The following is a 13,143-nucleotide window of genomic DNA, read 5'->3' as shown; positions in this document are numbered from 1 at the left end:
CCTAACAAGCTAAGTGATCTCGGGGGTGGTATTTAACCACCTGAAGACTCAACTTTCCTCAGCTGCAAAACAGGTTAAAAGCAGAATCTACTCATAGGATTGTGGGGACTAAATGAGGTAATATTATGTAAAAGTGTTTGCTAAGTATCTGGCACATAATGATCAGTGTGTTAGCTACTTACCTAAGGGGGTTGGGAGAAACTAGCATGTAAAAAGCATTACATTTATTAGCTATTCATTTTTGCTCTCTTTAGTCGCCTAAACCTAGCTTCTGTCTCTTTACTACATTCTCCCTGTGATAGCATGGGGGGGATGGGGGAGGACCAAGACTTCAGAGTTCTCCAGAGAAGTAATCAAGGGAACGCAGGCAGTTAACGTATGCAGAAAATAGACTTCCAGTCTACCATGCGTTCCTAGACACCCCAAGGAAAGGGCCCCCTCACCACTGGCTTTCCGAACGCAGAAACCAGAACCTCATCTCATCCCTGTGTATCTATGTGAGTGGCTGTGTATGTAGCTGCCATGGGGATGGTGTGAAATGGGTGGTGACGTGTGTCTGTCCTGTAGATGTCTCTGTACATAAAACCCAAGAGTTAGGAAGAGGGGGAGATGCTCTCTGCTGGGAGCAAGGGAGAGGGGTTTGCTATCCCTCCTCCAGGTTAAGTTAAAACTGACGTTCTAGTCCCACCCACGAACGCTGATCCTCCAAGGTGATTTACATATAGATTTGTCTATTGGCTACTAGCAAGTACTCGCTCTCTTCATTGGCTGATACTTCCGGTGCCAAAGTTGTGTAATGGGCGTTTTCCACAGCGAGTGAGACTGGATCATAGGCACTACCTTTCCGTTTCCGGTTCGCCTCCGGAGCCATGGCGACCGTGAGAGGCCGTGGGTATCTGTTGACATTAGGTAGATGGCGCCGGGGCGTTGAAGTTGCACCCCAGTCCCGGGTGAGTGCCTACTGTCCCTGCCCTCGGAGAGACCCTGGGTCTCCGGAACTGCTCCGCGCGGAGCAGGAGCGCTCTAGGCAGCTCGTCGCCGAGCGAGCTCCGGCAGCCTTCTTTTCTGCCCCGTATGCAGCCTTTTCTCCCCGGGTCTGCAGGCTCGTGCCGCCCTTGTGCCTGGCGTATCCCAGGTGGATAACAGGTCCGATTTTCTGGGAAAGAGGCCCCATCGCAGGCACCCCGGCATCCTGCAGCTACCGAGTGTGCGCCTGCCTCAGGCACTGGCTGACACCGCTCAATTACTGCTGCTTGGTGAGTAATGATGGGAAAGGGAAGCTCGAGAAGAAGCGGAGACAGTGCCTGCATAAAACTCATGCCGTTTTTCATCTTTGGCCCCTAGAGAGTTCAATGCCCAATGTGGAGAAGCAGGTGCAAGCATTGATCAATTATCTCTGGAGCCGGCATTTACCCGTGGAGCCAGAGGAGTTGCAAAGATGGGCTGTACATCTGGAGAAAAGATTCCTGGAAAACCCAGGTAGGGTTTAAGAATAATTAAAGAGTAGGTCAGCCCTTGCTGGTGTAGCTCAGTGGATTGAGCACGGGCCTGCTAACAAAAGGGTCCCGGTCAGATTCCCAGTCAGGGCACAAGCCTGGGTTGCAGGCCAGTTCCCAGCAGGGAGTCCGCTAAAGGCTACCACACATTGCTGTTTCTCTCCCTCTCCCCTTCCCCTCTCTCCGTCCCTTCCCCTCTCTCCTTCCCTTCCCTACCCCTCTAAAAATAAATAAACAAAATCTTTTTTTTAAGAGTAGATCAATTGGGAATGTCAGTGAGAAATGAAGAGCAAGAAGTAATTTTAGTCTCATAGATACTGCTGTTTCTTATTTGATATTCTGCATGGAGAGTAACCATAATGATGACCCACTAAGAGAAGATAGATAATTTCAGAGATTGCTCTTGGGTCTTTGGTGAAGGTAAATGAGTGCTTTAGTATCTTGTCAAAATCTAGATCTTTGTTATTTTCCTCCAATTCTACTGGCTTAGACCAAGGTTTTATTCCAGTGAAATAAAGTCCCTGTATGGCTCCCTGTCCAGTGCTGAAACCTCCAGGGATAAAAGAATAAGTATAATTCATCAAGTTAGTTTCTTGATTGCAAGCTCCTTCATCTTACAGACCTGCCTTTTACTCAGTATATTTTCTGTACTTCCCACAGTACTTGGCTCATAATAAACGTTAGCCTACAAAATAGTACTGAACTGAACATAATCACAAGTCTTAAGATTTACAAATCCCATGCCTCCTGTAGGAACACTGTTACAATATTAAGTTTGAGGAAAGTGAGGAAATCCATAAAATATGGTCCTTTTCCTATCCTTTAAATCTTTACTACATTCCCTGGCGTGTGATGGATCGAGTACATAAACTGCTGTTAGAGACAAAATACTATTTGATTTGCTCCAGTGGTAGTGGTGATGATTGTTGTTACTCTTATCTGAAATTTTTCTCTGGAATTGATTTCTTTCTTAAGCTTTGAGGTTTTTCCCAAGTGGGAGTTGGGGAGGAATGGGCAGGCAATGTATTCAAATATTGGATTTGGGCCCGGTTCTTCCCAGATCCTCACTTCCAGTCCTTGTTCTCATCCCAGACTCACCTCAGACAGAGGAGAAACTTCGTGGATCAGTGCTGCGTGCCCTGCGTAAAACTACTTATCATTGGCAAGAACTGAGGTAAGGGAGGCTAGAGGAACTGCAGAAGAAAGAAAAGTTTGTCTTTTGAAGGGGAGTTGGACAAATACAACTGCACAATTTTGTATTTCAAAAAGCAACCTGGTTTGCAAAGTTCCCTAGGACTCTTCTGTGTTGTGAAGGGAAAGTACTGACCAGGAAGAGCCCTTTCCAAAGATTTCACTTCCTAAAAATCTAGAGGTAGCTATGGGATAGAGGTTATTTCCCAGTAGAAATAACTCTGATTTTTCTGGCAGCTACAATGAGGGACTGAGCCTGGTGTATATGGCAGCAAGACTGGATGGTGGCTTTGCAGCAGTCTCCAGGGCATTCCATGAGGTGAAATTCCCACAACTTCCAACCTGACCTTTTTACCATCAGTTCCCCCATTCAGACAGTAGTCTTCTGGGGTAGGATTCTTGAGACATATTCATGTGCATTTGTTTAAAAGGCTTTCTCTATCCTCCGTAGGGATATTGTGACCCAGGAAAGGATTAGAATCACTGTTTAGGAGCTTCCTTTTATAAAAGTATTTGTATTGCATCTCAAAATGCAATCACATTTCATTCCCTCTATCTTGTTCTCCTAATTCATATTTAGCAAAGCCCTAAATAAATGTCTACTTACCCTACGGTGTGGTGTTACATATTTCTTCAGATCCATGCTCGAATTCCAGAGTTTCAGCCACAAACCTTGATGGACTTTGGATCGGGTACTGGTTCTGTCACCTGGTGAGTGTCTTTCTCTCTCTCCATTCATTGTAGCTCTAGAGAACCATGCTTATAGCACTCCAATATCAAGAGACTGGGGAACCAGAGGGAGAATAGGAAAGTTGCTTCCCTCAGAATAGGCAAGACATGAGAAGGTATATGGATTAGGGCCAGAACTTACATGTCAAGTGAAGAGACCCATGTTTTATGTATCATCAAAAATTTTTGTGCCTACAAGTAGTTTTTTTGAGTCTGCCTTTTTTTTAAGGAGTCGTAAATTAAATAAGAAAATAGCATTGTTAATTTTTCCAACATTTCTATTTCCCCAGTCGTAGGCTTCGTGATAGAGGAGTCTCTTGTAGTAATGATTCTTTGTCGTGAGAACTGGTGGTTTATATTTTGTCATCTTAGGGCTGCTCATAGTATTTGGGGCCAGAGCCTACGTGAATACATGTGTGTGGACAGTTCAGCTGCCATGTTGGATCTGGCAGGAAAACTACTGAAAGGTGAGGACAAGGTATAAGGAAGGGCTTTTCCAAAGTTGAAGGAATTAAGCAAAGGAATACTAAAAAGTCTGTTTAATTCGGGAGTAAAGGAGAGAGCTAAAAATTGAAAATGAATCTGGTCTCTTCACTGTTATGGTCAAGCACAGGGTGATGGAGGTCTTGCTGGACTGTGGTTGGGTTGGGTATGAGTAACAGGACAGGTTACCCAATATTCTCCCTGTCCTCTTTACTGTTTTCTTACCCTGTGCATCTCACTCTCACCTAGCATCTTTCTTTATTCTCAGGACCATGTTTCCTATCAGAACATCACTTCAGTTTATACTTATAAGCCATCCATTTTCAACCTTTTTCATCTCATGGCACATATAATTACTAATATTCTTCGGCACACCAAAAAAATGTTACATTTTTTACCGGTCTGACAAAAAAAAATAGGTATGATTTTGATTCATTCACCCTGGATGGCTGTTGTTTATTTCACTGTTGCCACTTTTTATTTGGCACTCTAAGGGGAAAGAGGGCAGTGCCCGTGACTAAAGACTCAGGTATTGCACGTTTTAACAATTCTTGGGACACACCAGTTGAAAATCATTGCCGTACACTTGTAGTTGGCACACGTCTGCTCTTCTTTACAGGTGGTTCAGAATGTGGGGAGCCATATGTTCCAGGTGTCTTTTTCAGACAGTTTCTACCGGTATCACCCAAGGCAAGTGGCAATGTGTAGAGTATACTAAATGAGGAATTAGGTGGATGGAAAACTAGCCTCAGCTTTGCAACCCAGCACTGAATGTTAGAAGACAAAAGACAGCAGAAGAAATTTAGGGAGCTGGAACTTCACTGTGCTCTTGGAAGCGGGTAATGGTGGATCTGTCACGTTCCCCGTCTTGGTCCTCAGGTTCAGTTCAGCGTGGTGGTATCGGCCTTCTCCCTAAGTGAACTGCCCAGCAAGGCTGACCGCGCTGAGGTGGTCCAAACCTTGTGGCGCAAGACCAGTGATTTTCTGGTGAGTACAAATCCCTTTTTCCCTTCAAGTTTTAAAGCAGCTTCACAGTTTTTATGCTTTCCCTTCTCTACATTGGAGTTTGTCTTTGTTTTTGACCATTTTTTCCTCCTGCATAGAGTCCTTCATCCCTCTTTTAGGGTCACCATCCCCATTGTATATATAATGTTTTTTCCTTTAGGACTGCTGTTCCATCTGTGAATGCTCTTAGACAGAGCTACTGACCTTCGTGTTGTCATGTAATTCAGGGCTTCCGTTCATTCTCCCTTTGTGAACAGATACTGGTGGAGAGTGGAACAAAAGCAGGGCACCGCCTTCTCATGGAAGCCAGGGACCTGGTCCTTAACGTAAGGATCTTTCTGCTTCCCCCCCTCTAGCCCCCCACTTTTCTGTCACCAGTTACTGGTACTCCCTTAAAAACTGAAAAGACTGTCATACAGAGGTAAGGGTGACTCTCAGGAAAGGAGGCATATAAAGTCATTATGACGTAGGGTGGTGGTTGGAGAACTGGGGCCTGTGCATCAAACCTGGCCTGCCACCTGTGTGAGTACGAGCCAGGCCTGTCTGAGTGTCTCTTGTGTGCGGCTGCTTTCACACTACAAATGGCAGAGCTGCATAGTGGGGACAGAAACACATTTTGGCTGCTCTCTGGGCCTTAGAAAAACGGTTTGCTGACCCCTGAGCTAGGACATGGCTGAGCCAAAAATTGTATCTCTTTGGAAGTATATGAGCCAGTGTATAATCCTGAATTTAATTGTCCTAGAGTGGGGTTTTCTGAGAGTGCAGTTGCTGACAAGGACAGCGCCATCCTATGTGCCAAGTTCCTGCCCTTCTGCTGCAAAGAGTTCTTTGTTTTGAGTATTACAGAAGCAGCCAGCTTAACTCAAAGAACAGAGTTAAAAATTACCAGGATTGAATGTTAAAGGAGTCCTCAGTTGACTGAGTGCAGAGATTGACTTATTAAGAATAGACCCCTCAAGCCCAACTAAATTTTTTTTTATTTCCTTTGATTTCAGGGAAAGGAGAAGTCACCTCTGGACCCTCGACCTGGTTTTGTCTTTGCCCCAGTGAGTATTACTTCTGCCTTTCCCAGCATGCTAAGGTCCGAGCTCAACTGTGTCCAGGCCAAGTGAGGGCAAAGTCAAGCCGCCCTCCACTGCTTTGTGTCCCTATCCGAGTTCTTCTTCCTGGACTCCCTGCTCTCCCTGCCCCCCTGCTCCTTTGCTCCCTTATCCTTAGCCCTTCCTGACTCTGTCACTCTCAGTTTTTCATTGTTATGATCTGTGGTTCCTTGTCTTACCTCATGTTTTTTAATGTGTGTGTTTTACAGTGTCCCCATGAACTTGCTTGTCCCCAGCTGACAGCTTCTAAGCCCCTGGCCTGCAGCTTTTCCCAGGCTTACCACCCCATCCCCTTCAGCTGGGTATGTATTCTGGGAATATTACAGGGAGGAAATTGGGAAAGCAGGATAAAAATAAATCAGCAGTGGGAAGAGTTGGAGAATTCACTGAATAGCCTGGAGATTGTAGCTCCTGAATACACATGACACGGAATATGAAAAGGGCTGCAGGACGGGGTCAAAATTTTTTTCCCATATCTTTCTTCCCCAAACAGTCTCTCTGTCCTTACCTTAGAACAAGAAGCCAAAGGAGGAAAAGTTCTCAATGGTAATCCTTGCCCGGGGCTCTCCAGGGGAGGCTGCTCGCTGGCCCCGGATCACTCAGCCTGTTCTTAAACGGCCGCGCCATGTGCATTGTCACCTGTGCTGTCCAGATGGGCACATGCAGCACGCTGTGATCACAGCTCGCCGGCACGGCAGGTATAGAGGCTATGACCAAAATTCCAAAATTAGGGGGAGGTGGCAGGAACCTGCAGCCCACCGTGACCTCTATTTCACAGGGATTTGTATCGCTGTGCCCGTGTCAGCTCCTGGGGCGATCTTTTACCTGTGACCACGCCGTCTGAGCTTCCTCCGTCCCCTGCTAAAGATCCCCCTGAGAGTTGACAAGGACCTGTACCATGAGTTTTCTTGTATCCTGCCTGCCTGCCAAGGCTAAAGCTACCTGGTATCCAGGATGGAAGGGCTGGTACCCCCATATGTCTGCATTTGTTTGAGGTTTTAATCATAATTAAAAGTTTTCAAAGAATGGAAATGGATCTCGTGATTCTTACAGAGGTCAGCCATCATAGCTGTAATGAAGCAAGTCCTCAGAGTTGCAATGCCTTTCTTCCCACACGAATCTCAAGCTCACCCTCTCCTACAAGAACACTGCTCCGTCTACCAGAGACCCGAACTTCCTGGGGAAGTAATCTGGGGCACTGGGGAAAACTGCCCCCGGCACTCTGAGAACTGGCTCTACAGGTCTCAAGGTTGCTAGGCCACCTGCCTAGGGGACCAGCAGCTGCTCAGCCTCTGGGTTTTCTCCCTCCATCCTTTTCTTTCATCGCTCTCAGGGTTCATCAGCTCCCCCAGAGTTTACTTCATGAGTTTTCCTCAAGAGTTGATCCCTTCAGGACTGACCCTTCCGTCTCCACCCCCACATGGCCAGGCAGCGTCCTTCAGTTTGCTTGGTTCATTTCTGTCTTCCCCCAGGTCTTGCTGTTCGGAGCTAGAGCAGCTTCCATTGTGTTAAAACTCAGTCTCTCTCCCACAACACACATCAGGAAATAGGCACAATCAGAAGTGGTAACAGAATCTGCTGTCAAACTAGAAATCTCAATGCCCCACTAGACATTTCCATGTCTGCAGCTATTTTTCTGGGGTTACAGGAAAGGGGAGCCCCTCATGTACTAGTTCCCAGAGTGGCGGCAGCAGCACATTCCTCAGCTCCACCTGCTTCCTACCCCACTCCCCACCCCCCACTGCTGGAGGCCCCAAATCCCCTCTGAAAGAGTGTGGTTCAGGTGTCAGCATAGTGACCTACAAGACCTGGGTGGGGTAGAGAGGGTATGGAAGGTTGAGATCACATGTCCTGAGTGAAGCAGGACCAGGTTACCCCCAACACAAAATAGCTGGGAAGTAGCTGCCACAGACTGGATTAGACCAGCCCCAAGCATGAATTCAAAAAGTCCACAGCCCTTGGATTAGTCATGGAACTGAAAAGGAGAAGACAGCACAAGGCTGTGCCTGGCTGGGAGTCTGGAGTTTCCAGTTTGGTGTGAGGCAGGGGAGGGGCCTCCACGTAGGGGGCGGGCAGGGAGCTGGGGCAGGGCCCCAGTCAGCTACGCAAGGCTGCGCAAGCAGAGGCAGCACCAAACAGGACCCAACAGCCTCCTGAAACTTGGGGAGTGGACACCACAGCTTTGACCACCCAAGGCACCGCTCCTGCTCCAAAGCTTGTAACTCCATTTTTCATCTGAGACCTCTGCTTAGCCTGTACCCCAAGGATGGAACTGCTGATAGGAGTAAAAATTGGCTGCCTATTTGCCCTGCTGGCTCTCACCCTCGTCTGTGGCCTTATTCCCATCTGCTTCAAATGGTTCCAGATCGAGGCAGCCACAGGTACAGCCCTTCTGCGTCTTTGGCCCCATAATCCGAGTCTGACTTTAACCCTGTCACCCTGTCCTGACACCTTGCTCTGATTCTCTTGCCACCCCAAGCTTGGATATTGGGTGCTGCCTGTTGCTCTTTAGTCACCTTTGTCCATGTCATTTAGTCACTCATTGCCAACTACAGTGCCACTCTTGCTTTTCATTAGGTCATCGCCGCCGGGTCCTCAGCCTCCTGGGCTGCGTTTCCGCAGGTGTTTTCCTGGGCGCGGGGCTCATGCACATGACTGCTGAGGCCCTGGAGGGAATCGAGTCAGAGATCCAGAAGTTCATGATGCGGGTGAGCAGCTGAGCAGCAGGGCTGAGAGGCCAGAATGACGAGCAGAACCAAGGGGAGAAGGGGAAAGTGATGGGGCCAAGGACACAGGTGGCCCAGTAGGGCAGACGACAGCTCTTGTGTTCTGTGGAATGAGGGCCACAGGTCAGACTGAGCTTTAAGGAAAGCAGTGGAGCTGAAGGACAGGGCAGCTCAATCCCCCATCTAATTTCTGCTTTTCTCTCCCTAGAACAGGACAGAGAGTGAGGGTTATTCTTCTGGTGATGCTAATTCATCTTATGTAAGTATTTCCCACCCCCAACCTGCAGGGTGAGGAGAACCAGAGGCCCCGCATACCGGGCCCTTTTGAGGTGAGGATGTGAGGGCTACCGGGAATCCCTCTGCTCCCCACCTCAGACACTAGGGAAGGGAGGAGCCAACCCAGTCTTTTTGGGTTTGTGGAACCCCAGACAAACCTCTTGCTTCACTCTTTCCTTCTTTCCCTGGACCCTGAGACATGCTCCCCATCGCATTCCCGTGTTTCAGCCCTGCTGACACCGTGTCCCTCGGTCCCTCCGGTATTCTTGTTGCATGTCCTTATCTCCTCGGACTCCACCCCCTCCCACTGTTTAATGTTCTAGTCCCACATTTCCATTCTCTCCAGGCTCCCATCCCACCCCCACCCACCTCCTGCACTCCCTTCCCCCGACCCACAGCCCCTCTCTCTGTTCCCAGACAGACTATCCCTACGGAGAGCTCGTCATCTCCCTGGGTTTCTTCCTCATCTTCCTTCTGGAGTCGCTGGCATTGCAGGGCTGTCGTGGAGCCGATGGAGGATCAAAAGTGCAGGAGGAGGAGATGGGCGGGGCTCGTGTCCTTGGACTGCACAGTCACGGACCTATCCCCTCACCCTCTCAGAGTCCCTTTCGAGCCCTCGTCCTCTTGCTCTCACTCTCCTTCCACTCAGTGTTTGAAGGCCTGGCCGTGGGGCTGCAGGAAACAGTAGCAGCTACCGTGGAGCTCTGTCTGGCTGTCCTGGCTCACAAGGGGCTCATAGCGTTTGGGGTGGGACTGCGGCTGGTGCAGAGGGGCACTGGATCACGATGGGCTGTGTTCTCCATACTGTCATTTGCTGTCATGTCCCCCCTGGGCCTAGCCCTGGGGCTGGCTGTGGCTGGAGGAAATGCTGATGGGGGCCGAGGCTTAGCCCAGGCTGTGTTAGAGGGTGTGGCAGCCGGCACCTTCTTATATGTCACCTTCCTAGAAATTCTGCCCCGGGAGCTAGCTGGTCCCGAGGGCCCTCTGCTCAAGTGGGGCTGTGTGGCTGCTGGTTTTGCCTTCATGGCCGTTATTGCTTTGTGGGCCTGAGAGGTTCCTGACTTTCCTGCAGACCCATCTAGAAGGGTGTCCCTACCACCAGCAGACACTGCTCAGATGGCTTTGGCCCTCAGACATTTCTTCGCTGAGACTAAGCAGAGTTCACTAGGCATCATCCCCATGAACTGGGTCCCGGGTTTTCCTCATGAGATGCCTCTGCTCCTCCAGGACTCAGAACAGGATGTGTACGTTTGTTTTGGTTGAGTGTTTATACTCTGGAAAATTGGTACAAAGACCACTGCTCCAAATTTGACTCTTGTTCCATTTTTGCTGCTATGTGTAATAAAACGTCCACTTTCCCCTCCCCCTTCAACCATGCTGTACTTCATTCCTCCAGGTTACCGAAGAGCTGCCCCGTGGAGTGGGAAGGGCGAGGGTTGGATGCAGTCTCCTCCCCTGCAATCAGGGCCCCCAGACACAGCAGCATTGCTGAAATTCCAACTGCCGGCTCTCACCTTGCCTACAGCTGTTGAGGTTCTGAGCCAGAGTTCCCGGCATTTAGAGACGAAGCGGGTAAAAGCTTGGGGATCTAGATATTTTTCCTACACTAACCACACCCACTCCGCTCCCAGTACCTATTATCAGCCACCCACGTTTCCAGCAGACTCTCGAGATTCGGCTCCAAGGAGCCTTCTTCCATCTGGTTTCTATTTTTCACACTGAGCCCTATGTGGCCTTGGATACATGATTGTTCTTTGAGCCTCTATCTCCCTCCATCTGCCTTGTGCTGCGGGATTAAGAAGCAGTGTATTTGGAAAGGCAGAAAGGCGCCAGAGAGACTCCAAGGGCGATTACTTGGCTCTGCCAGGAGGCGGTGGCTTTCCGTGGGCCTGCCCTACCTGCCGCTGTGCCTCTGGCCCCTCCCCCTGGACCATTTGTCTTTCAGGTGAGTAACCCTACAATGTGTCTTTCAGGTGAGTAACCCTACAGTGTGTTGCTTCTCTTAAAAACTGCACGAATACAAAAACCGGGTACCTGGAATTGAGGAGCAGTGGGACGACTGCTGCCCAGCCCCTGACCCGTGGGGACAGGGAAGGTGTGTCCTGTGAGCTCAGGCACGCTCACCCATGTGACCCTTCACGTTTGCTCGGTAGTGGCCCAAGTGGCCCCAACGTGGGCAAGGTCTCCTGAGTTTCACTCTTGTCTCATTTCGTTTCTGTCTTCTGTCCATCCCATGCTCCTTCCCATGGATTAAGATGTGTAAACCTCTTCACCAGCCCAGCTTACACAGCTGGGGGTCAGTGAGAAGCCAAGCTAAAGGCAAAACTAAACTAAAACGTCTGACACAGGACATAATTTCCCCGAAGCACCATCCGGTTCTGCTTCCCTTCCCTATTAAGTGTATTCACACGTAACACACTCAGAACAGGGCCCAGGATGTTGTCGTAATAAGAGTTTCCACGCTGAGCCCCTGCCGTGTGCCAGGCCCTCTGCTGTTATTTCCGCATGTATTGTCCCCCCTTCCCGGCCCAGCCAGGTAGATGTGATGCCCATTGTGAGTCCAGGGAAACGCACTCCAAAGTTAAATAATTTGGTCGCATAACTAACTGAGCTTCAAACCCACGTTTCTGTGATGCGAAGAAAAGCTCATTCTCTTCTTTTCCCTGTCTTTGCCTTCCCCACCTTTACTGGCACCTCCCGTCTTGTGCGTTAGAGTCTCTGGAGAAAGCAGAAAGTACGTTGGGTAATTGAGGCCAGTTTAGTCCAAGGAGCGTACAGAAGGTGTGGGCAGGGTTGGGACAGAGCACAAACGCTGGTGCAACACCCTGGGGCTGAGTGACAGTGACGGTGGTACCGGGCCGGAGAGAAGGAGCCCCAGGAGCTGGCTGGTTACAGAAACTCCAGACAGCCGTCCACTGGCCTTCGGGAGAGGAGCACAGCCAGCCTGCAGGGGCCTGGCAAGGAGTGCTCTGAAGCTTAACGCCATCCCTCCTGCTGCAGTTCAGTGTCTGGGTACCTTCAGAGAACTGTGCTTTAACATGAGTTCCACAGTTTTCACGCCGACACCTCAAGGCTCTCATCACTGTATTCTTCCGTTGTATTCTTCCCATGGACCCTCTCTTGGCCACCTTGCACTAATGTCCTTAAAGTCAGGGAAACACATTCCTTGAGAATGAGAGGAAGGGAGAAGCAGGAGTCCTAAGGGTGAAGCAGAGACAAAAAGTAAAGACTTTGTGGTTCAGCTTCTGTGAAGTCACCCCGCCTCTTCTCTGAGCCTCTGAGCTCTGATCTTGAGAATGGGCAGGAGCTACAGCGGTGGTTGTCAGGTCCTCCCTATCTCCCTAACGTAGAATCACCAAGAACAATGGGAGACTGAGGAAGGGAACTGGGAACTGGGGAAAGTTAGGAAGAACCATGCCAACCACAGGGGGGCACTGCGTCCCCATGGACTTGCCTGGAATGTCTGAGACCCAGAAGTAGAGAGGTCAGTCAAGGACAGCAAACCCCTCTCCCTCGCTCTGACAGAGATCATCTCTCCCTCTTCCCAACTCTTGGGTTTTGTGTACAGAGACACCTACAGGACAGACACATGGTCACCATCCATTTCACACCGTCCCCATGGCAGCTACATACACACCCACCCACATAGGTACACCCGGATGAGCTTTGCTCCCTCTTCCAAAGATTATTCTGCTAACACAACAGTGTTATCTGTGCAGTTTAATGTGCTGAGAAGACCCGTCTTCCCTTCTTCCATAACGCCTAGCAGCAGCTATTGGCAGTCAAAGCTGATGCTATTTGGAGTTCTCTGCCTTTTCTTCCTGTTTTACCAAGAAGCAAGCTTGGCCAATGATTCCAATTATGCCACATTTAAGCACCTGCTACCTGCCCTGTGTGTGGTCACCCAAAGTCCTCACCCCTTCTGAACCTGGCCTGCTGTATCTAAAATAGACTTGGTCCTATGAGAGTGATGAAATGCTCAAGACCCAAGAGCATGTTCCGTGCCCACTTCCACGTCAGCGTGTCAGCACTAGACATCGGCACTAGGCATCAGGCTGCATGAGTCGTCAGCTCAGGTCCACTGAGGAGACTGTGTAATTGCCTGTGGGCTTCTGTAATCTGGCAAATGACCGTGTG

The 13,143-nt window shown here is 49.5% G+C and overlaps 2 protein-coding genes across 4 annotated transcripts; both read left to right on the top strand.

Moving 5' to 3' along the window:
• The first annotated feature begins 837 nt into the window (after positions 1-837).
• METTL17 (methyltransferase like 17) lies at positions 838-7,022 on the top strand. The gene is made up of 14 exons (XM_037128627.2): positions 838-950; positions 1,103-1,256; positions 1,345-1,479; positions 2,589-2,670; positions 2,925-3,006; positions 3,325-3,398; positions 3,789-3,883; positions 4,519-4,589; positions 4,779-4,886; positions 5,162-5,230; positions 5,900-5,950; positions 6,214-6,306; positions 6,518-6,702; positions 6,783-7,022. The coding sequence occupies exons 1-14, from the start codon at positions 870-872 to the stop codon at positions 6,886-6,888; spliced, it is 1,386 nt and encodes a 461-aa protein (XP_036984522.2). The 5' UTR covers positions 838-869; the 3' UTR covers positions 6,889-7,022.
• A 1,077-nt stretch (positions 7,023-8,099) lies between these two features.
• SLC39A2 (solute carrier family 39 member 2) lies at positions 8,100-10,763 on the top strand. Of its 3 annotated transcripts, none has more exons than XM_053660743.1 (4): positions 8,100-8,385; positions 8,582-8,712; positions 8,939-8,989; positions 9,424-10,763. In XM_053660743.1, the coding sequence occupies exons 1-4, from the start codon at positions 8,271-8,273 to the stop codon at positions 10,054-10,056; spliced, it is 930 nt and encodes a 309-aa protein (XP_053516718.1). In that variant the 5' UTR covers positions 8,100-8,270; the 3' UTR covers positions 10,057-10,763. The 3 variants fall into 3 exon arrangements, with proteins under 3 accessions (XP_053516718.1, XP_053516719.1, XP_053516720.1); XM_053660744.1 differs by having other exon boundaries at positions 8,939-9,059; positions 9,424-9,512; XM_053660745.1 differs by having other exon boundaries at positions 8,944-8,989; positions 9,424-9,469.
• The last annotated feature ends 2,380 nt before the right edge of the window (positions 10,764-13,143 follow it).

This window comes from Artibeus jamaicensis, unplaced genomic scaffold, assembly GCF_021234435.1.
Source record: "Artibeus jamaicensis isolate MK-2021 breed Jamaican fruit bat unplaced genomic scaffold, CSHL_Jam_final scaffold_854, whole genome shotgun sequence".
NCBI lineage: Eukaryota > Metazoa > Chordata > Mammalia > Chiroptera > Phyllostomidae > Artibeus > Artibeus jamaicensis.
This window is presented reverse-complemented; position numbering and strand designations above follow the sequence as displayed.

Bases quoted from the DNA above. Each gene is read 5' to 3' on its own strand.
- METTL17 (XM_037128627.2), top strand. From the start codon at position 870: ATGGCGACCGTGAGAGGCCGTGGGTATCTGTTGACATTAGGTAGATGG. The intron at 2,671-2,924 runs GTAAGGGAGGCT...TTTTTCTGGCAG, and splicing joins TATCATTGGCAAGAACTGAG to CTACAATGAGGGACTGAGCC. The intron at 3,399-3,788 runs GTGAGTGTCTTT...TTGTCATCTTAG, and splicing joins GGTACTGGTTCTGTCACCTG to GGCTGCTCATAGTATTTGGG.
- SLC39A2 (XM_053660743.1), top strand. From the start codon at position 8,271: ATGGAACTGCTGATAGGAGTAAAAATTGGCTGCCTATTTGCCCTGCTG. The intron at 8,713-8,938 runs GTGAGCAGCTGA...TTCTCTCCCTAG, and splicing joins TCCAGAAGTTCATGATGCGG to AACAGGACAGAGAGTGAGGG. The intron at 8,990-9,423 runs GTAAGTATTTCC...CTCTGTTCCCAG, and splicing joins GTGATGCTAATTCATCTTAT to ACAGACTATCCCTACGGAGA.